At 39.5% G+C, this 24,617-nt stretch overlaps 1 protein-coding gene across 7 annotated transcripts in view; it reads right to left on the bottom strand.

Moving 5' to 3' along the window:
* Positions 1–24,617, bottom strand: part of tfdp2 (transcription factor Dp-2) — a 42,324-nt gene that overhangs the window by 7,725 nt on the left and 9,982 nt on the right. For 5 of the 7 annotated variants that reach the window (XM_053646733.1, XM_053646730.1, XM_053646728.1 and 2 more), the window contains 8 exons: positions 17,254–17,335; positions 14,924–14,987; positions 10,876–10,964; positions 7,751–7,881; positions 7,391–7,438; positions 6,244–6,276; positions 2,066–2,228; positions 268–414 (listed from right to left, as the gene is read on the bottom strand). In XM_053646733.1, coding sequence (XP_053502708.1) covers positions 268–414; positions 2,066–2,228; positions 6,244–6,276; positions 7,391–7,438; positions 7,751–7,881; positions 10,876–10,964; positions 14,924–14,987; positions 17,254–17,268 — 690 coding nt within the window. In that variant the 5' untranslated portion in view covers positions 17,269–17,335. Of the gene's footprint in view, positions 1–267; positions 415–2,065; positions 2,229–6,243; positions 6,277–7,390; positions 7,439–7,750; positions 7,882–10,875; positions 10,965–12,959; positions 13,705–14,923; positions 14,988–17,253; positions 17,336–17,417; positions 17,523–24,617 lie in introns of those variants that run through there. The other 2 variants (XM_053646732.1, XM_053646734.1) reach the window with 2 other exon arrangements.

Raw genomic sequence — 24,617 nt, 5'->3', positions numbered from 1 at the left:
CCCCTCCCCCACAACAGCACCAACATTGTGAACATACTCAGAACATGAAGTTCTCCAACCTGCTATTTCAGTGTTATTATATGTAATGAGGAAAAGAGAGAAACTGGGCCATTATTGTCAGCCACAGCTAGCAAAACCCACAAGTGGAACATGAAACAGTATGGTGTAGTACTTTTACATGTCACACCCTCAGGCGGTGGTACGATGTTTTCAATCTTGAGCTTTAACTGATGTTTCTAGTGACAAACATCTCTGCCTCAAACCCACCTCCAGGTTGCGACATTCCTGTGCTGAGTTAGTGGGAAGACCAATCCAGCGAATCTCCTTCTTCTCTTTTGAGATTATGTTCATGGCCATCAACACATTCAGTGCATCATATACACGCCTGCGGATGTTTTTCTGATCGTACGCCTGCTGCTTGTAGAAAACACACACACACACACACACACACACACACACACACACACACACACATCATTTTCTGAAAATGCCGCCTCTTTTTACTTGTTCTCTGTAAAAGCTGCAGCCCCTCATACCCCCTCTGAGATGTGAGCTGCTTCCGGCACCTGCAGTTAAATCCTTTTTAATTACACTTTTACCATTCCAGTAAAGGGATTAAATTCCAGCCAATTCAACATCAGGTGTCCTGTCAGAACTAATAGCGGAAAGTATTTCCGCTATTAAATCATGGTGACTGGGGTGAATTATTATGACTGGGAATACACTCATGCAGTGGTTCTCAAAATGGGGTCTATAAAGTGTAGTCAAGGGGCTCTGGTTATTTATTTATTTTACAGTGATGGAAATTAGTTCCTATAGTTATTAGCCTGTTTGACGGTGGCTCAGGTAGAACGGGTTGTCCACTAATCGCAGGTTTGGTGGTTCGATCCCCAGCCTACATGACTCCACATGTCGAAGTGTCCTTGAGCAAGACACTGAACCCCAAGTTGCTCCCAATGGCAGGCTGGTGCCTTGCATGGTAGCTCTGCTGTCAATGGTGTGCGAGTGTGTGTGTGAATGGGTGAATGAGAAACAATGTAAGGCGCTTTGTAGAATATATATATAAAAAACTGTAGAGCCAGTATATATATGATTTTGAAATAAACAGAACATTATGCAATTCATCTCTGCTCATTTATTCATTTACACATCTCACACACACACCTCCAACCTCCAGATGTATTGCGAGAAAGGATGCCTACATGCCAGTCTCACATTTATCCCTGCCAAATACTAATCAGGAATATTTAATGTGAGAAAAGCTTAACTGATCTGAGACCCCAACAGGAGTAACACTAAGGAGCTCACTAAGGAGCCTTTCCATACCTCCTTATGAACGTGACCTGTGATAGATCATCAGCTGCAGTTCTACACTGGCTCTAACTGTTTCAACATCATGTATAGTTTAAATAACGTGGACCTTTTGCATTTTCATGGGCCGGGGTGGAGAGGTCACAAGGAGTAATGAAGAACGGTCTGTTGAATAGAGTTTACACTTTTGGGTCGGGGGTGAGGTGACTGTGCGAAAAAGCAAGCTATGTGTGTATAGAATAGATTTTGTTTGCAGTATTTTATGAAACAAGGTGCTCAGGAGGAAGCATTTCAATCTAGATCAAATGTAACAGAAATTTTTAAGCAGTATTCACTAAAAGGTGAATAGCTCAACAGAAGTCGGTCTTTTACCTCAGTAATTAAAACAAACAATTTAGTGATCTTTTTACACAATAACTCTGTTATGATTGCGCGTGGGCTAATTTTCATTCAAAGCATACAGAGATTTAATTGCATCTATGTGGCCCTGCATTTTTAATTGACCTTGAATGCTTTTGAGGCGTTTTGATGCCTGTAACAATCAGCGGACAAATCAGAGGAAGAAAACCAGTCTATTTGTCTATGTGAAAAATGGAATGCAGTTCATGCATTCAGACCCGATTTCACATCTGTGTTGGAAATAAATAAGTATGTTACTGCTGGAATGTTATATAACATGATTTAAGACAGAAAATGATACAGGCTTTATCTTTATATCAGTTTAATACCCACTCTCTACATATGTAGTACTCACACAATCTGTAGCTGCTAGGTTGCTGGCGTGGGTGAACTCTGCCACCAGTTCATCAGCCACCTCATTATAGGACGTAGTGCCTTTCATCTGCACCTTCTCACACACCTTCATGGAGAAGTGCCTGAGCCCCTTTCCTTTCTTATCAACTTTCTTCATCCTCTTACTGCAGACAGACAGAACACGCACAAGAACAAAACATTAAACAAGCAGTTTTTTCATTTTTAGCTACCTTTTACAGAAAAGGGGTTTAATCAGAAGCCCAAAATGAAGAAATGAACCAGAGCCATTGTATGGCAACACTGTACATCACAGTTTTTCTAAGGTGTCTTTGAGATTACGTGATTATTGCAGCTCTAGAAACACTGAATTTGGTAAAGAATTTCATTTCAAAACTGATCATCACGGAATGATAACGGAGCTGATCACTACAACCCTGGCTACTTTCATGAACATCCATACACAATGCCTACTGAATACAAGCACCTATGTATTCCCCTTAAAGACACTCCATATGATGCATTCTGTCAGCTGCGTTTCTTTGTTACACCTCAAACCACTGCTCCTGACTGCAGCATTCTGCTACACATGCTATCGCAAATCCTGTAGCCAATGCCAGCAAATGGCAGAGAGGCACATTGAGTGGGAGGAAGCTGAAAGAAATTGTGCTCACATGTGGATACTCATGGATTACATAATCACTTCAAGAGGACCTGGCAGCAATGTGCCAAAAAAAAAAAAAAGGCCATTCCCCAAGTGTTACAAAGGGGAATATGAAACACTATTCTACATCTGAGCAGGGTCTTCGCATACACTCCCATTGCATGACTGCTTTATTAAGACTTGGATCATGCCACAGGAGACATTTGGGGCTTTATTAGATGTCCTTATTGGAACAATTTTGCTCCAGATGCCCAATTCAACCCCAATGCTCAATGTCATTAGGAGATAACTAGATAGGCTCACTGGATATTCAACCAGAGCTGGACAAATCAGTAGCGCGCGCACACACACACACACACACACACACACACACACACACACACACACACACACACAGAGGACAATCAGTTGTATTCAACATTGTTAGGTAAATCTCTTTAAATTGGTCATATATTCTTAGGTGCACAACACATCTCATTATTGCAACTGTGGCTTGAAGGAAAAAAAAATACTTTGGTTGAAAGCCTGTGCAATTTGTTGATATGGTGTCAGTACTGAAATACTGGATGAACATTATGATGTTGTGAGCAGCCAATAAGTGTCCAGCATAGGTGGGAACTCCTTTAATACTGTCAGGGAGACTCCTCAAGAAATTGGCTGAGAAAATGCCAAGAATACATTTCTGGAAATTCTAGACAAAAAGGGTGTCTACTGTGAAGATGATAAAATACTAAATTATTATTATTATTATTATTATTATTATTATTATTATTATTATTATTTATCACAACATAATTCCCATAGTTCCATTTGTGTTATTCCAGAGTTTTGATGATTTTATTATTCTTCTAAAACGTTTTTTCTAAACTTTTGACCAGTATTGTACTTCATACAACTCCACTACTTTCCCCACCACATATCTCATATCTGTGGCAGTTTCTGCAGATTGTATCAGAAAGACCTCAATACAGCTGAGGGACTTTGATGTGTGCATGTGTCTGTTGCTTCCTGTTTTCACCTAGTTCTACCAACTGACACAGAAGGGTGTAGATGGGTGGATGTGTTTGAGGCATTAGGGTCAGGATTTGGTACACTGGTAGCACGGTGGCTTAGTGGTTAGCATGTTTGCCGCACACTCTGATTCCTGCCATGTTTCGGAGGTTTCCTCCGGGTACTCCCCAAGTCAGTTTTATCCCCCAGTCCAAAGACATGCGCTGTAGGCTGACTGACATCTCTAAACTGTCCATAGTGTGTGATTGTGTGTGTGTGTGTGTGTGAGACTGTGCCCTGTGATGGGTTGGCACCTCCTATAGGGTGTCTCCCACCTTGTGCTAGGCTCCAGGCTTCCAGTTACCCTGTGTAGGATAAGCGGTACAGAAAATGAATAGATGGATTTGGTACTCTGTAATATTTCCGAACACCACCTGTTGGCCATCAGCGCCGTAAGAAGTCAAAGTATACATAAGACCTTAAAGTTCTATGAGAATTGTCCAGTTTTTCCACTGACTGTAGCCACAAGCTAATACACTAGTACACTACCTGCTTGCTAACAGCATACTTAGGAGTAGTAAAACAATATAAGCGGTTCTTTAATATCCATCTTTTTTATCATGCAGTCTGTTGAATGTATTGATAGATCCACAGATATCAAATGAAGAAGAGAAATAAAATTGGATTCAACACTAATTCATATTACAGGAATTAGCCGTTTTCCTTATTTAATAGTATAAACATGCGCTTGTAACTAACAAAGTCATTTATGCATTTTAAAACAGGGGATGTATGCATTTGTGAGTCTGCTTGTGTGAATAAAAGTGAGAGTGAATCCACTCATATTCATCTACTTTCTCTACATTCTCTCTACGTGTCTCTCATTTAGAGGAAGTGCGTAAATAAAATGCAGCGCTTGAGTGATCGCTGCAGTGAGGGATGAATTATATAACTACTGTCGAGCATGCTCGGTGTAGCAGTGGGGGGTTGGGGTGCTTCGCACAAGCAGCTCAGAATCCCAATTATCAGCACAGATTGGTTCCAGACCCAGAGTTCACAATATTGGCTGTAACGAGAAGATGGAAACGGACAGCATGTAGCAGTGCAAGGGGAGGGTGTTTAAAGTGTGACGAGAGAGACACGGCTTCTGCTCGCACACACGTGTGAAAGTGCGTGAGAATGTATGCTACTTGGAAAAACGCACATATTTCTCCGTAGCAACAGTAGCGAGGCTCACTCTCCTCCTGTGACGAACTGAAGAAGTGCCGTCTCAGAGACGGGGGAGGGGACGAGAGATGGAAAGGAGGGAGAGGCAACTGACCTTTTACAAGAAGACGTGCTTCTACGCATCTGCCTGTATACAGCTAATGGGTGGAGACATGGGAAAGAGAGGTGAAGCAGGGCGTGTGTTTGAATGTGACATATTTGAAATCTCTCATATCCGACACTGCGGTGCATAGCTGTGCACGTGTGTGTGCGCATGCACGTGTGTGTGTGCGTGCGCATAAGGCAGTGCAATTGACTGCAACTTCAGCAACACTATCTCTAAAACCACACAAATAGTGTGTGTGTGTGCATGTGCGATTGTGAACACACACAGACTCTGCTCACTTTTACCATGCAGTGAATAATTTACTGAGTGTTCAGATTGGCCAGCATTAGAGCTGCAGGATGAACTTCACAGTCCCAGTACTATTCAAATTTTCCTACTATTTACATATTCAAAAGCAAAAATGCAGAGTCTCTTCGAAACACATTGCTAAACATTTTGGACAAAGGAAAATGAATGTATGCTTGTGTGGCAGAGAGTAAACGTCATTTTATTGGGTCTACTGTACAGTGCGTGTTATAACTAATGCAGCAAGCAAATAGAGTGAATAGGAAGCCATTTGGGATATTGCTGTGCTTTTCCGATATATTAATTATTCAGAGATATATTAACATTGTTAATATATGCATTTTCTATATTAATTATATATAGAGAGAACACACACTAAGAGGCATTAAAAAACCTGTTTAAATGCGAATGAAGAGCTACTACTCACAAAGCACATCATGCTCCCACCACCAGCATCAACCTCTCCTGTCTCCTTTAGAAATCAATACACAACTCTGCAGCACCTCAGCAGTGTGCATGCTAATCAGGAAATGCAGCTACATCCAACTACACAGCTGGGAACCTTCCTTTAGATAAAACCTTACAATAATACAGAAGTGTTGCATCTTCAGAGCCGATTTGATCTCAATCAGTATATGGAGAGAAAATTGCTATACAACATGGTAGGATGTACGGTGAGTCATCTCAAGTGTTGTGCTATGGTTTGTTGTGTGTAGACAGATAAGCTACAGTAAGAGCACAGAAAACACACACACACACACACACACACACACACACACACACACGCCCTGGATTTGCAGATGCACTCCTCAGCCATCCTGCTCAGCATCTACTAGGCAATCATTACATACACACTTAATAAAGCATCTGCTTTGTTCCATTTTGTACAATGAAAGCAGAGCTTACATACCTTGATGAGGAGTCACTGGAGCACAGTCCATCCCTGCAATACACACATATACAACTATTCAAGACTGCAACAACCCATTCAGCTACTTAGAATTATCATTTATAGATTACATGAATTTTATATAATGTACCAGTTTGCTGCACAAGTGGCTGACTACTGTAAATAATGTGCCACATATCAAAGAGTAATAATATTAATAACAACAAACTGTTTACACGGAACCTTTGACCATTTTACACCCATTTTGAATAAAAAATACGATATTAAACAAAGCATGTTAATGAATAAAATAATTAATAACAATTCTATACAAATCAGCAAAACATTTTTTATAAGACAAGAATTTATGAATAGGTCAGGCTTTGATAATGTCAACTAAATAAAACTACATGCTGTAATTGTCTTTAATCCAATATACTGTGCCTAAAGCATGTAGTGGATGTCAAATTCATGGAGGTTTAGCATACATAGTATTACGATTACGCTTCATAAATGATTATAAGCAATATCATCATTATATCACTATCATATTAATATATTAAAATATTGAAGATGTGTCATATATTGGAATCAAATGTTCAGTTCAATCATCAAAAGTGAAACTGTGATTAATAGTGACTAAAAGACTGAAATAAAGTAAATGTACAGCCATATAGCATTCTTAACAAAGATATGTACATGTAGAAATGTACATGCTAGGCATTAATATAAACGCAAATATTCAAAGCCAAATGTTTTAAAAGGCCCCATAACATTTTCTGCACAGCACTAAGTGAGCCCGCTGTGTCAAGAATAGTATACACAGCATGTTTCCTTTAACTGTTTAATACGAGTCCTCATAAAAAATAAATAAATAAATAAATAAAAAAGAAGGGGGGGGGGGGAGGGAACAGGCCATTTTTGGAATGCGAGAGATGGCAGGCCTCCTCTCTTCATAACTGGGATTTCTCTATGGCCATGCTTTTAGACTGCTCTCTTCAATGCAAACCATATGGTAAAATGCAGAAGTTTAAATTCAGAGACCACGATGCTGAATGCAAAATGGCCTCTGTGTTCTTATAGTGCCCCACTTTTTCATTTCTAGTTTTAGACCTTAGTTTAATTTTACAGAAAGGATCTTAATTATATTCGATGAACTACCACTCACCTGTCAGAGTAATAGGAGTCTATAAAGTCATGTGTCCGTTTCTTGTTCCTATAAAAGAGAAATGGAGGTGCCATTTATGAAACTTCACATTCACTGACATTATGAACCACTCTCTTGTATTTCAGGGTAGAATCTATAAACTATATAGTATACAGTATGATATGACTATATAATACCATATCAGTTGTAATGTTCCAATCTAACGCTCTAATGTTCTACTAAAGGTAGGTCTGATCTCATGAACCTTCAGCTTAGACACTTCCTTTAAGAATCCCACTTTCTACTGTAGCTTTTCATACATCTTGGAATTTACAAGCATGTCGAGTTGATGTGTTTATGTGGGATAGGGAGCACACACACCCTGGTGTCCATTCGTTGCCTTCTGGAGGGCATGCTTGTGTAACCATGGCAGCAGGTGTAGTGTGTGGCGTGAAGGGGCTGCCGATGAGGATACTTCCTGGGTGAGTCACCCTCTGAGGAGTGCTTATAATCTGCAGAAAGTGATAGAGAAAGGGGCGGAGGGAAAGAGGATAAGAATATCCTCAGCCAAATATAGAAACCTGGGTCTTTCACTCTATATATATTTATAGTGTAAAAGGTCATATTAGACAAACAACACAAACATGTTTTCAAAGATCAACATCGACAAATATTTTTGAATAAAAATAATAACTGAAATATGAAATTTGTTGTTTTCAAGAATGAACCAATGAAAGTGATCATTATGTTAAATATTACTATATTTAACCGTTTGGAGTCTCAAGATATTTTTGAACATATACCATTTATTTGGTTTTGCAGTATTAATGGTAAATGGTGCACTTATATAGCGCTTTTATCCAAAGCGCTTTACACTGCGTCTCATTCACCCATTCACACACACACTCACACAACAATGGTTGCAGAACTGCCATGCAAGACGCTAACTTGCCATTGGGGGCAACTTGGGGTTCAGTGTCTTGCCCAGGGACACTTCGGCATATGGAGTCACGTGGGCCGGGAATCGAACCGCAAACCCTACGATTAGTGGACAACCCGTTCTACCACCTGAGCCACAGCTGCCCTAAAAAATGACCACCATAAAAATGTTTTTTTTACCCAAGTGTTGGGTATCATTTTAGAATTTATTGTTTTTTAATGCAGAAATGAACACAATTATAAATAAATATGCATTAAGACAAACATAAAGAATTTAATTGAAATCTAACCGAACCACAGGCTACCTACAGATTCCCACTTCTAACACACATGCTCTCATCCTCAGCTCTCTTATCTCGAGTCTACATGCACGGTTTTATGTTCAAACATCCAGGGACAGCAGCCTACCAAGGACGCATTAAATGAACTGTCAGTCACCTTCATGCTGCACGTGTCACTCCTGTCTTCTCTGTCTCTTTCTCGTTCCTCTCCGTTCCTGCCATCATCACATCTCACTGTCCATTCATCTCTTCGCCTAGTGTACAGTATGGAGGGCCATGCTATTGGCAAGCGTGCTCTGTGTTGCGTGGGCTTGTCAATGGGAAGTCACGCGTGTCATCACTACCTCACTAACAAACTCATTAATGGAGTGAAACACACAGAGTTCTGTTCTCTACTAACCAAGCTTAAATGAGGTTTCCCCTCTGCTCCTCTAACTCGTTTTTCAGAAATCTCCTTCCTGACCTCCATGATGTATTGTTCGATCCACCAGCTTATCCGGGCTCTTTCCCTTTTTACTCTTTAACCACGCTCCTCCTCCTCCTCCTCTCCATCGCTCTCCCTCATTGTGTTCCCGCTGACCTCTGCTGCCATTTCCCTTGGTCCTCCTCTTCCACTATGCATGTATTTCATTGCCTCAACTCAACTCAACACTGCACACAGTTTGCCATACAGCTGATAGATCACAATGCGTCAGTGCCACCTGCTGGCCACACAGTGTTCTGCAATCACTGGGATTAAAACCATAACTAAAAACAATTGATTCCGCAAGTATTGGCAATCCTCAAACAAGGCACATAAATCACTGTCACATGTGTACTTAGGGATATTTAGAGCTTAAATGTCACTTAGAGCTCCGAGGGGGTGCAGTACAGTTTTATTTCAGCCCTAGCTCCACTACCCACAAAGCATTATCCACCACAATATTACACACAGGGTATCAGGTGCTTTTTGTATGTGCTTGCATTAAGTCCTTTTAATGATGTGAATTATTATTAACAAGTAGTTGACCAATACAATGGAAAATGTAGATTACTGTCTCTAAATTGTATTTTAGAAGGTTTTTTTTTTTTACCCTATTTTTTCATTTGCCAATTACTAGCTCTTCTCTATCACACAAAAGTTACTAACCAGGGAGGGAGGGAGCTAGAAATTTCTTCCAATGCATCTTTTTGAAGGACAGCACTAACTTTCCTCTTCTGCATACATGAGCTCTGTGGCATCATCGGGATTCAGACTTGCAATCTCCCGACAATAGCGCCGACGCTCGGCTGTTGCGCCGCTTAGAAGCCCCTATACATTCAAGTTTGCTCAAAGTGTGCTAATGATTCTGTGGGCTGTACATATTACAGACCTAGGTAGCCAATAATATAGCCATTCTATACAGACCCATGTCTACAAGGGTCATACCCATATCCTCGCTTAATAAACTGTAAACATTTGGCAAAAACGTGGATCAAATGAAAAGTCCATATTTCCTGCAACCCCACTTTTTGCTAATTTACTTTGAATTTATAAGTGTCGAAGAAATTACAAATCATGCTGTGGACAAGTTATACTATAGACATTTGAACTTTGGACATTTGTTTTCTTATTCAAGTTCTTAAACAAACAAACAAATAAATGCATCAAATTAAGTAATATAATTTTATCAACAGAAGAAAAAAAAAAACACACCATATATTCTGTCACTGATCTTAAAGAAAACAAAGAAACTGTCAAATGAGTAAGTCTGTGGGAGATGTTTCCTTCTGTATTGTGTGTACAGTTTGTCAGATATCATGGTCTCTAATATGCATCTTTTAATGAATTGTAACCGACAACAAATTAGTACTTGATCCTGAATGCTGCAGATAGGACGAGCCTCGAACAATGCGCCAACGAAAGGAGCAAATTTACATGTTGTTATAGTGGCTACAATCTTGTATTATTGCTGATGTGTGGGGGAAGGGGGGAAAGTTGGCAGCTGCCATACTAAGGGGCGGCTGTGGCTCAGGTGGTAGAGCGGGTTGTCCACTAATCGTAGGGTTGGTGGTTCGATTCCCGGCCCACATGACTCCACATACCGAAGTGTCCTTGGGCAAGACACTGAACCCCAAATTGCTCCCGATGGCAAGTTAGTGCCTTGCATGGCATCTCTGCTACCATTGGTGTGTGAGTGGGTGAATGAGACACAGTGTAAAATGCTTTGGATAAAAGCACTATATATGTGCGCCATTTTACTAAGAACAGGCCAGTCAGCTGTAAGCATCTGCATTAACAAAACAGTTTTCTAGCAGACAACTCACCATCGGTGCGCCGACATTAGAGTTCACTGCTCCTAAAGTGATCTTGGTGACAGAGCTATAGTTGGACGGTGCTACAAGAGAAATGTTACCTGCAAACAGAAAATAACAGCAATATACAATCAATATACACCACAGTATAATGCTGGCTATGATGAATATAAAAGCTGTATTACATTTAATTACCCCACTGACATTTTGACAGTGATATTTTCAACACGCATTAAACCAAACAGGCTCCATTAGTCTGAAAGCCTGGTTCAGTGACTGACGGCTCGGGCAGCGCTCATAAAAGTTTTGAGGGAAGCTGCAGTCGAACTGTACAATCAACAGAAACCACTTTTGCAGATTACAATTTTACAAAAGCGTGTTCAAACACGCAAAAGGGCATATTTGACTGGAAGTGCTTGTGTGTGGGAGGCTGAGGCACAATAACACTGAAAAGGCTCAGTGTGGCTCAAATGGATACACGCGCAATCAGTGGCTGTGACGTGCCTAAAGTGCAAAAAGAGTTCATTTTCTCCAGGGCTAAGTGTCTGAATGGGAATGCAAATACCCTTCAAGACTGTTGCATATGAATGCAAGGTGATGCAAATAGACGTTGGAGCATGAAAGAGAGAAAAATACTGTACACGTTGGGCATACATCATCAGATACCATACACACCCACAGGTTACACAAACATCATCATGCACAGTAATGAATGAAAACTACTAGGGTTCAGACAGGGCTGAGAAATACGACAATCTTATTGATATTATGAGAAACATAATAGACACAATTCACTTCAGTGTTTTTATCAAAATCTCTGATTGGAAGCAGTGAAAATTTTAAATATTTAAAAGTGTAAAATTTTTGTCCCTCCTTTTTTGGTGCTAAACAATTAATTTATATACAGTTATAATGTATGTAAATTATATAATTCATTTACGGAGATATGAATTCTAGCCATTTTCTGTACTCATCATCCTACACAGGGTCACGGGGAGCCTGGAGCTTATCCCAGGGAACTTGGGGCACAAGGTAGGGGACACCTGGACAGGGTATACACATTCACACTTTAGAAATTCCAATCGGACTACAATGCATGTCTTTGAACTGGGAGAGGAAACTGGAGTACCTGGAGGAAGCCCCCGAAGCACTGGGAGAACATGAAATTCTGTGCACACAGGGCGGAGGCAGGAATCCAGCCACTAACCAAAGGTCCCCCCCCCCGCCTCTAATACCACAGCGGTTTTCCAATGCTAACAATTATTTATTTCAGTTTTAACCTTTTACAATTATATTTAATGTTGTGGAACCTCTGCAAAACTATTTAGCTCTCATTAGTTATCACTTAAGTCATAGCGACACATTAGTTCCCTCACCAGTTCCTATTTTTCTCTCTCCTAGAGTTATAATACAAAGAAATGCAGCTTCGTGTGTTAGTGAGAGACCATAAAGCCCTCCATCCCATTTCAGTAAAAATGTAAAGTTACACCTTTGACTGTTACAAAGCACTCACACTGGAGACTCCTTCCAAACAATGCTAAACAAACATCTCACAGAGATCATAATAATAGCAATGATTCCGCCACACACACACACACACACACACACACACACACACACACACACACACACAGCAGCAGCAGCAGCAGCTGGGGTCTCAGCAGAGGAATGTATAAGAGCCTCGGCTCTATAGCGTAACAATGAGCAGAGCTTCATTAGAATACAGCTGAGCTTCGGCCCAAGCAGGGACACACGTGCAAACGCGTACACACATGCGCTCACTCTCACACAAAGCATAAAATTACACATCTATACATTTAAATAATATCTGCAGTAAAAAAAATAAGCCATACTTTTATCACAGATTTCTCAAATGACAAAACAAGCAGTGAGGAAGCAGAAAACACAAACAACAACAACAACAACAACAACAACAACGGGTACCTGCAGCTCACAGATATTTCGAGCTCAGGCCTACAAATAACTTCATACACAGCTTCCATACTTTATAAGGCTGAGCACAGAGTAACCTCAAAAGTGTTTGTCTGGATGCAATGATCTGCCTACACAAGACTCTGCAAATCTCAGCAAGTTACCTTCTTGTTTTCGAAGAGGAACGAGCAGGACGTCCATGCCCGCCACCTTTCTCCCTTTCTCTCTCAGTCTGCTTGTCTTTCATAAGTCCACCACTCAAGGTTTGTTTTCAGTCCTACACACACATACACACACGGGGCAGACCACTCTGCCCCTCCCCCAAACTTTTAGCTACAGACCTACGGAGTAGAGGTGGGCCATGGGATAGAAATCTACTCGCACATCATACTGAACGTGAGCTTTTATTTACTAATGAGACATTATTCATTTTGAAACTAGACAATCCATTCTCAGTGTACACTGAACACTGGGCTTCGTTGATATTTGCTTTGCAGCTCACAACATTTACGCTCACACTTCACTACAATACAATTATGCATAATATGAAGAGGTTTGTAGAACAACAGTGAGTGAGTTCATACAGCTACAGTGGTCAGATTGATGAAAATAACAGCTTAACAACCAAAGTCCTTAACAGGTCTTGTTAACAGGTTACGCATACTTAACTAGGTGTGGTGAGAGAGAGAAACCCCTCATGACTCATTACTCAGGACCGACTGCTAGTTTGCAGTCCATTTAATCTTAAAACCACTTTTGGATACTTTGATTATTTTGGAAGAGAGACTGCAAAACAGAACACACTAGTCATCTTTAATTATGTTTATTCTGGCTGTTTGATATACGACAGTTCAGTATTTGTGCCTTTTCCTATTTTCATGGGCTAAAGACAGGCTGTCGGATTTTTTTCTGACAAAGTGTTAGCTTAATGTCCAGATCGGATTAGAACAGTTCAACTGTATACTATACTAGTAGTAAGCTACAAAAGACAAATTGAAACAGTTTAATAATGTCAGGTTTACTTTTGTTAGCAGGTTAGCAAACTAGTGTTAGAGAGGTATTGGGTGTATTGATATTTGTGTCCATACATCGAGTGTATGGTGTGGGTATACAACGCTGCAGAGGAACATCCCTGTTCATTCAGAACCGTATTTTCTTGTTGGGATATTCAAGAACTGTTTCTTTAACTGCACACACCCACATGTACGCACAACATCAGTATGTGGTGTTCTGCACCAAGCTTCAAACACACACAATTAGAGTTAATTGTTTGCAGTGTTGAGTAATAATAATAATAATAATAATAATAATAATAATAATAATAATAAACTGATGAGGTTTAATTTTGGCAGATTTACATACAAATGCCAAAATCCATACAACATCATACTTAAAATGAATTTGCACTTTATGTAGTCTTGCGTACTATTATGTGTTGCACCTCGGTCCTGGAGAAACCGCAATCGTTCCAGTGTACATGCTAAATAGGTGAATGACAAACACCCACTTGACTCGACCCACTTAAAGGCTTAAAGACATCACATTAATGCCCGACCTGTTTAGCTTAACTTTACTTTCTTTGCTGATTGAATCAAATACATTTACAGCTTATTCAATGTACACAAACATTCTGTGTAAGTCGCTTCAACAGGTTTTTCCTTAAATTCTGCCCATTTATTCAATATCACATTTATTTACACTGTACTACCGAGACATATGGAGGAACTCTTGATATCCGAGATGAGCACTGGTATGTAGGCTACCCTGTAAATGTCACCTACAATGGCTGGATGCTCCACTATCAAATATTACTCAATTATTAAATAACTGTCAGTGGATGTCAGGACTGTGCAAAATATTCGACTCAAATGTTCCTACACAATTCTGAAAAGGATTTGATAAAGTAAAAATAAGTTTTTAAAAAGAGTGAAAGCGTTTCAAGATATTTGTCCTAGGATTCTTATTATTTCCCACTATAATATGAAACAACAACAAAGTAAGCTATAAAGACAACATGCTTGCTCGACAGATGCAACTCTGAGTCTGAGATGCAACTCTGGGTCACACTTGAGGTAGATCTGAGTAAAGTCATCTGACCTGTAATGTGGCAAAGGAGGGACATTCTTACCTTTTGGTAGGTTTTGGTTACTCAGAAAAGCCTTTAAATCACCACACAGAGTTGCATTGCCAACCTTAAAGAAAAAGAAAGTGAAGGTGATCAGTACATAGATATTATCTCCACAGACACACTGTAAATAAAGAGGTGTATAATTGAAGCACACCCATAAACAACTGAAAGTTGCATGGAAGGAATATTCTAAAAAGCCGCGCATGTGAGGTGATGTGGAAAACCCCGTCAGAGGTCACTGTGGCTGAATTCTAGCAAACAGCCACACGAGATGCAAAACTGTGTTTTTCTGCCTAGAACATATTTCAATACCCCAATTTTAAGAAAGCATACATATAGGACAACATGGAAATGTTTTTATTTTATTTATTTTAACCTTGATTAGGCTGTCTACCTGCAAAAGAGTCAGTTTTACAAAAAAAAAAACCAACCAAAAAAAAGTCAGTCTGTTAAAGATATCTTAATCCTTACTAGCTACGAGTGATTTCCTCACACAGTGAATGTCACGCTATAATCAAGTTGTTGGATAGCTACATGCTGTAATGGAAATGACATAATATTATCAGTTCAGTTTGTAATCAAATATTGAGGGGAAAAAAAAGGTATTTATTTAACCAAGCTCCAAAAATGGCTCGTTTGGATGTGCGACATCACACAGGCAAATAAATTTGCATATGACTGCCCCTACAGCAAGAAAGCAACACCTAATTTTACATCATTCATCGCACTGTTGGCCCCACCCACTGGTGCTCAGTCACTGAAAACAGTTCTGCATGTGTTATGGTAGGGGGTGTTAATTAATTCATTAACCTTTACTTAAAGGTAAAGGACACAAAAACCTGATCGTTTCAGTTGTTAAAAAAAAAAAAAAAAAAAAAAAAAAAAAAAAAAAAAAAGGTCATAAATTACTACATTTTATATGTTTTTTGTGCAAACTTAGCTAATATTATAATTACACCTCAGGGAAGATAAATTAAAAAACAAAACAAAAAAAACCACGACCTTTTACTTGTGATTTCACTCTACTTGGGGGTTAGAGAAATGCAAGAGAAATATGTTTCAGTTCAAGAAAACCCTCTAGTTTTCATCTAACTATCTATAGTAGAAAATGTTAAAATTTTACCATAAGTATATTCATATCATGAATATTCATCAATGAAATCCAGTCAAAATGTTGTTGTACAATCTTTTTCATAATGAAAATGAAACAATTCCCCCTTCTACATCAAATATATGATGAAATGTAAAGTCATTTTATTCAACAAATAAAAATGAGGCAAAAAATACCCCCACCCACCATAATGGCATGCTTGCTTTGGAAAGACAGCTATACAGAGGAAGTCAGATGCATGCCGTGGTATTTTCTTCACTGCTCTGGCATGAAGCGAGGCAAGAGGATGACACTGCGGTCATGCACAGTGCTAGATAGACTGTGGACTGATGTTTGCTGATCTGTATATGTATGATAATACTTTATAGCTGGAGAGCGATGACGTCATACCGCTTACTTGTTTGGTAACATTAGCGACACTTTTCTTTCGACAACAACATTAGTTTGTGGTAAAATCTTTGAGCTTCTAGGAGAAAAGGAATTCTGTAGTGTCTGTCCTGTTTGAATTAGCAAACTATAATAGAACTGAAATGAATAAACTTTTAAACTCAATAAACTTTTATTAAGTGCAGCTAGCGTAATAATTATGCCCATTAGAGTAATGTTAGTAAATGTTCCCATGTCCCTATGAAGGAACAGCTGCATGTTAGAAATACAGTCATAGCTGTATAAATGGATTTTAACTACTAAAACAGTTCAATTTATTAAATGTATTAAAACTGCTGCAGTTCAACACTAAACCTGATAATTACCAAATGACTTACATGTGAGAACTTCTATTGTGAAAAGACAAACAAGCTGTTAAATCTAACACCGACCTAACACCACAGTGGAACCGCGTGTAACGTTACAGGGTCCCCAATCCTGAGCTCAGGTTACTATCTGTGCCGAGTTTCTGTGTGGGTTCTCCGGTTTCCTCCCACCTCCAAAAAACATGCTGGAAGAGGGACTGGCTATACTAAACTGCCCAAAGGTGTGAATGAACGTATGAATGAGTATGTGAATGGACTGGTGTCCCATGCTGGGTGTATTCCCAGCTTGTTCCTGGGATATCAACCGCATGACCCTGACCACGATAAAGCATTTATGGAAGATGAATGAATGAATGAATGAACGAACGAACGAATGAACGAACGAACGAACGAATGACAAAACTCAATTTACACACAGCACAATGATTTGAACACATCACATATAAAGAGAGTGCATCATTACTCACTGCGTTGGCCATCATATAGGAGATAGCAATGAGCTCCTTCAACTAGTCACCAGTTTTCCAGCTCTCCAAAATGTCCAGCCTCCTGTAGACACAAAAACAAAAACACATAAATCAGGAGAAGGTGGGTGTGAGCATCGAGTGGTATAGATATGCAACACACTTACTGATCATAACTCTAGCAATAATACTGAGGAATGAGAAAAGAGTGTCAGAAGAGAAAGCGTGTCTATAATGCACACGTGTATAAACAGGTCTGTATGCATGAATGTATGTGTGTGTGTGTGTGTGAGAGAGAGAGAGATTACATAGGCCGTGTGTCGGTACAGTGTTGATGTATACTACTTATAGCACAAAGCACAGATGTGTCAAATCAAGCAAGGAAAAGAACGCAGCCAGATGTGTGTTCAAGCCTAACGGTCTCCCTTCTTCAACATTTAACATTTTTATAGCAAGAATCTGCAAATGAATTTCATTTGCATGCACCAGTCACAGTAAGATATTTAAGAATGTTAATAAACATGTCATATTCCTGTAGCATATAAGGGTGCACTCTGTGTCCTTATCTCACATCGCTGTGTGTATGACACTAATTATAGGTCATCAACTCCAATCTTACATGGTATGGGTTTGTGCACGTAAATATAACCATGATGTGCTGGTGCTAAGATCATACATTTGTCTGAAAAGAGGGACATCTTTTCCTAAAGATCAGTGCAGAATTCCAAAAAGCTGATTTCCTTGAACATCTAATCAAATATTGAGCGTACATGATGATAAGAGATGTATGTAATGATATATGATGTGCGGTGGCCTGGGAAAACCCTTCATACAGTGAAATTTTGACATTGTCTCCTATATATAGTTCTAAAAAAAATACAGGCTAAAATGAAAACTGATATATGTTTCTATTAAAGTTATTCATTCTGACATTTCCAAGTGACACAAGAGAAAAGTGTTCGCCATATCGTCGGGCTATAGTGACTTCGAATCCCAGTGATGCCACACTCATCCGTGGCAGGGAGTCCAAGAGATGGAAGGGAAGGATGGCATACTCTCTTTTTCTTGTCAGTCAGAGTGACAAATAGTCAATCATGGGCTTCTGCGAGCTCATATATTTAGAAGAGGGTTGATAGAGCTTTCTTTTACGTGAGTTGCATTGCACTGTGACGTAGCATGAGCAGCAGTTCGAAAAAGATGTGGTAATTGGAGGAAACAGGAGCTGGCTAGTGGATGGGAATAGGTAGATGACCAAGTATGAATAATGGTCATCTGAAAAGAAGAAGAAGAAGAAAAAAGAAGTTTATTCCAACTGTCATGAAGGAGCACCGTTTTGACAGCTGGTATATAATAAAGCTGAAAGATATACTGTTTACATATCTATACTGCAGTATGAACACATACGGTATTGATACAGATAGTAGTTTTATGAGCAGCCTTTTTAAATCACATACAGCACCATAGGTCATGTACCCCCAGCATGTACAGTGAAAGCTAGCCAATCACAAACATCGCCTTGATTGAGTGAGGATGAAGTGCGTGCAAATGCTTTGAGGAAAGTGAGTGGGGAAAATTAGCTATATTTAGTTCAGGTTTAGTTCAGAAAACAAAAGGGTCCTCTGTTTTTTGGAGGTATTTTGGGTTTTAGGAGGATGTAGAAGAGAGCGAGGTATCGTGCAAGGTTTGCCTTGTCATAATTGGAACGCAGAAAGGCCGCGCATCAAACCTTTTCCATCACCCTAAGCAACACCACAAAGCATTGTATGAAGAGATCCTTTTGACAGGGCCAGACCACACATCCTTTCCAAAACCTAAGCAAGTGTGAATTCTGAATGCATTCAGTAGCATAATGCCGTCTTCTAAAATGCAGAAAGAAATCAAAGATGCCAAAACCTTCCACTTCAATAAGACATGTGTTAATGCAGAGTTCAACAAGTGGAATATTTTGCCACCACCACAGAAAACAGAAAATACACTTAACTCTTTCAATATTATTTATTTTAATTTAGCCTATTTATTTAACCTAATACAAACGTTTATTTTTTTTGTGATCCATCACTGGGCTTAATAAAAATATTTTTCAAGATATCTGCATTTTCCAAATCCTTTTGTTATAAAATAATTATACCATGTTCAACTGTCACTTCAAACATCAAGTGTGAACCCACAGTCATACTGTTATCGAACTATTTGGTAAAAGCACCAAGGTATGACATTTCTGTCCATATCGCTCAGCCCTAGTATGTGATTACAAACTGAACCGATTACCTTATGTAGCTATCTAAAAACTTGGCTAAATCATGAGGAAATCACATTTGGCTAGCAAGGTTTTAAATATCTTTAGGCAGACTGTTTCATGCCTATGTTTCTTAAAGTGGCTCTTTACAGAACCCGATCTCTACTGGAAGATAGCAAGGCAAGATTAAAAACCCATTTAGGTGAAAAACAATTAACGGCACAAAAACAATTCTCCAAAATTTGAAGAATTGAGGCACAGCCACGTCCGATGGGTTTTCCCAAATCTCCTCACATACATAGTAATACAGGTAATGATCACAGAATGAAGATAATTAATGTAGGGAGAAATGAAGGAGTTGTGAACAGTATTAAACAGAAATAAACCTTCAGAGGTGGACAATATGGCTACAATACCATGTTTACATTTATGGCGTTTGGTTGACGCCCTTATCCAGAGCGACTTACATTTATCTCCTTTATACACCTGAGCAGTTGAGGGTTAAGGGCCTTGCTCAAGCACCCAGCAGTGACAGCTTGGGGGTGCTGGGGATTTGAACTCACAACCTTCTGACCAGTAGTACAATGCCTTAACCACTGATGTACCACTCAGCCCTTTGTTTAACAAGTTATACTCCACTACTACAGCTAGTGTGTTTGCAAGCAAATTTATGTCCTAGACATTTATCTTTTAATGTAAACCATTTAAGTTTATGGCTTACATTATCATGAATGTCACTCGTCAAACGTGACACTATTTCTAAACAGATAAAAAAAGCTGTGAAAAGCTTGTAAAACCTCACACACTTCCAGCAGAAAAAACAAACAAACAGTTAAATAGATCATTCAAATTCAGCCATCTGCAGAACAGACGTTCCCTAAAAGTTGTAAACATCTTGCTCCATTTAGATTATTCTGTTTGTGTGGCGTTCGTGCACCTGCTGACTGTTTGCGGCTGCACACCTGCTGTAGCCTCCGGTTCACTCGCATTCAGCTAAAGCGCTGCCTTTTCTGATAACATGGAGTTTTCCATCCATAAAACAAATATAAATGTTATATTAAAAACTGACTTACACTAACTGAATAAAACTGACTTGACTATAGGGGTGAGCAATGTGGTAAAATAAGAATGATATTAGAAAGGTCTTTTCACAATACGGGATATTTAGATTTGATTAAGTGGCACCTGTCCAAAGTGACACCAGCAGTGGGGGGGAGGGGGTGGGGGAGAAAAAAAAAGCCAACAACAACAACAACAACAACAATTATTATTATTATCATTTTTCCACAATAATTTCATAGATATTGGTGTTTAAAATAGAAGGCAAAAATATTTTAAAAGAAAAAAAAACCAACCAAACATCCAATCAGCTAGCTGCTACAATTAGGGAGCAATAATCTAAAAAAATTCTAATGATGTAATCTAATGAGATCATCACATTGCCCAGGAAATCATTTTCTAAAATGGTTAGAATCCATATTACAGTTGAATCCAAGTGTTGTTGACTGAGTTCTGACAGCAGTTTCAGCTACAAGGTAATTCACAGGTTTATATTAAATGTACAGGTTGCAACATGTTATCGTTTCTATAGCAACTACTCACACACAGATTTGTATGGTTGACACCCCACATACACTGTTAGTGATGTTTTCGGTAAGGAGATGGTTACTGATCGGTTTTGGAAGGAGTCTCCAGCGTCAGCGCTAACAGTCAGAGGTAAAGTTGCTGTGTTAAGTTTAAATAAATAAGAACGTCTTTAGACCTGAGGGCTTTGCTCAGTTTCTCTGTAACATGACGAGCTGCATTTTTTTGTCTTATTAACTTCAAGAGAGAGAATAGGCGGTGGGGGACGTAATGACTGGTTATAGCTGTTATATACTGTAATCCAAGTGATAACAGCAACAATGTGTTTTTGTACACATTCCACAACATTACATATCATTATAAATGGACAAAAAGCATATGTTGTTCTTTAATAAAAAAAATTTTTTAATTCTAACAGCATGTTCTGTTATGTATTATTTCTTACTTATCAATCTGATGGTTGGACTGTAATTATAGCATCAAGTCACTCTGATATCATATTAGCAAAGTTAACAAAGACGTTCACAGCATAAAAATCTGTAATAGTTAGAATTACTCTGACATTTGTACTCTTTCCCCCAAAAAATGAAGTACTAGGGGAATAATAAACCTATTTTTATGCCTATCTTGCAAATCGTATTGCAATGTTTTCATAATCCATTTATTCACTCACACACATGCATACACGCTTACAGTTAGATTTTATTTCATCCTTGGTGACTGAGGAACAGCCCTACTGCCTCATGTCTGCCTCAAATTACAAGTGATCACATGTATTACACACTGAGCTAATTCTGTGCAGTGATGTTAGAGGGGAAAAAAACCCCAAGGAAATGAAGCAAAAGAAGAGTCTCAAATAATCATATCAGGGCATTTTGATACCATTTGTATGCAACCATTTCAGATCTGAACTGAATTTAGTACCAAAACTCAGCTGATGTGATGAACTCTACAGATGTATCTTGATAACAGAAAAGTCTAGGTTGATAAAATGCCTCCACAACAGTGTCAAAAGCAACAACAACCAAAACCAAAAGAATCTGGTCATTGTGTACTTTCGATATTGATATTACTGAATCCTAGAATTTTCAGCAGAATATTAATAGTCCACAGAATTACTCTGCCAACTTTATAAGAATCTTAATAATTATGTCTGCAGTCCAAGATGTACAGTTGCAATCAAAATTATTCAACCCACATTGCAAATCAGGTTTATTGTCAAAATGAACAGACTTTCAGCTGTTTGTAATGAACAAATCAAACAAAAGCAATTGAAATAGTTCAACACAACAAATGCTTCAAGTGGTTTCTTCCAAATTCAACTGAGAATTCAACTTATAATGACTTCTCCAGTTTCAAAAGTATTCAGCCCCTTCATGGCAAGCATCTTTAGTACTTAGTTGAGCACGGTTTTGCTGTTTGCATAGCTACTGGCAGCGTTCCTGAGAAATTTTAACTCATTCCTTATGAGCAATGGCGTGCTGCAACCGCCGCCTTCAAATCCCACCAAAGATTTTCTATGAGGTTCAAGTCAGGTGACTGTGATAGCCCTGTAGAATCTTCCAGGACGACTTCTGCAACCAAGCCTTGGTGGAATTTGAGGTATGCTTGGGATCATTGTCCTGCTGGAAGGTCCAATGAAGCCCAAGCTTCAGCTTCCTCACAGATGGCATGATCTTTTCTCCTAGGATTTCCTGATACTTCAATGAATCCATCTTGCCTTCCAAACGCTGCATGTTTGCTGTGCCAGAGGATGCAAAGCAGCCCCAGGGCATCACCAAGCCACCACCATGCTTGGGTCATGTGGACCGAGTTTTTTCTTCATTCGTCTTCCTCCAGACATACCGCTGATCCATCATGCCGAAAAGTTCCAGTTTTGTTTCATCACTCTACAGAACAGAATCCCAAAACTTCTGTGGCTTATTTATATGATTTTGAGTTGACTTTTCTTGTGCTTTTGGGTCAGTAGTAGTGTATGTCTTGGAGTTCTGGCATGGAAACCTTCTGTGTTTAGTACACACCTTACTGTGCTCACAGAAACCTCAGTGTCTATTGCCACCAAGTCTTGCTGCAGGTCTTTTGCAGTCACTCGAGGGTTTTTCACAACCTGCCTTTCAGAAATCTGGTTGCAGCCGTTGACAGTTTCCTTTTTCTGCCCCGTCCAGGTATTTCATTCATTTTCTGCCCCTAACCAGTTTAGGTATTTCATGTGTTCCAGCTCAAGCACACCTGATGCAACTAATGAAGCCCTTGATTGGTTGCATCCGGTGTGCTTGAGAAAACATCTGTTTTGAATATTTGTGCTGTTGTGAGTGATTCTGTTCAGGGGGTTGAATCATTTTGAAACTGGAGAAGTCATTATAAGTTGCATTTTCAGTTGAATTTGTGGAAACCACTTCATTGTGTTGAACTATTTCAATTGCTTTTGTTTGATTTGTTCATTGAAAACAGCTGAAAGTCTGTCAATTTTAACAATAAACCTGATTTGCAATGGGGGTTGAATAAGTTTGATTGCAACTGTATGGTGATAATTCCAACAATTTCACCAAAAGCTTAAAAAAATTAAATAAAGCATTTGTTAAAAAGAATGTAATCAGTAAATGCAAAATTCCAAAAGGGCCTTTTTTAAACCCCAGCCAACCATGTCTGCAAGTGTGTGTGTGTCAGAGAGAGAGAGAGAGAGAGAGAGAGAGAGAGAGAGAGAGAGAGAGAGAGAGAGCACGAGCACGTGTCACCGGCCCGTCTTGCTGAGGGAAGCCATGGGAGAGGCATTAAGCCGACAGCTGGTGAGCCTGCCTGTGTCGAAGGGGGAGATGAAAAGGCCCTGCTGCCCCCCCATATCCCATCAGACCCCTGCTGCAGTCCCAAATAAAGGCCCTTTGTCCTGTGAGGGAGAGTCCAAATAGAGAAACCACAGAGTCCTTCAAAGTGGCTGCAGCTCTCCCTTTTTCCTCTATATCTTCCCTTTCCTTTATCCTTCTCTAAGAAAAAGTCCAACCCCCAAATGCAATTGAGCTCTGCACACAATGGGTTAAACACATAGCTGCAAAGGACACGACACTCAGAGAGGACTTGTTGCTCACTAAGAAGTGAAAGCAGGTGTAGCGTCAAGCAGTATGGGTTCAAATTAGATGTTCGACATGCAGTACTGACACGCTTTTCCCCCATTTATTACCGATTCCAAAGTTCATACTGCTCATCGTCTCAACCCGCACACAGCAAACAACTATCTCAAGAAAACACGTGCAAGATTTTCAGGACTGTTTGCTTTCTGGCCTGGATTTATGATGTCAGTCAGTGCAACAGCATTCGAGCGTGTGCGTGTAAGATTGGGCTGTTTCTCAATTCTAAGAAAGGACTTGCATTCTCGCAAAGACCAGTCTTGCTAGTCTCCCTTAGAAGAACAAACTCTAAAGGACAGGAGGACATAGAACACATCTTTGCAAGAATTGAGATGTGCTGTGAGATTCCTGTTGTACAGTGGACGTCCCAGCACATTTCTAGTACTGGGACAGGGTCCTCATCTCTTCAGTGCTCCCTAAGTAAT

The sequence above is a fragment of the Ictalurus furcatus genome, chromosome 17 (genome assembly GCF_023375685.1).
Source record: "Ictalurus furcatus strain D&B chromosome 17, Billie_1.0, whole genome shotgun sequence".
NCBI classification, from domain to species: domain Eukaryota; kingdom Metazoa; phylum Chordata; class Actinopteri; order Siluriformes; family Ictaluridae; genus Ictalurus; species Ictalurus furcatus.
The sequence above is the reverse complement of the archived record's forward strand: the minus strand, read 5'-3'. Positions and strand labels throughout refer to the sequence as shown.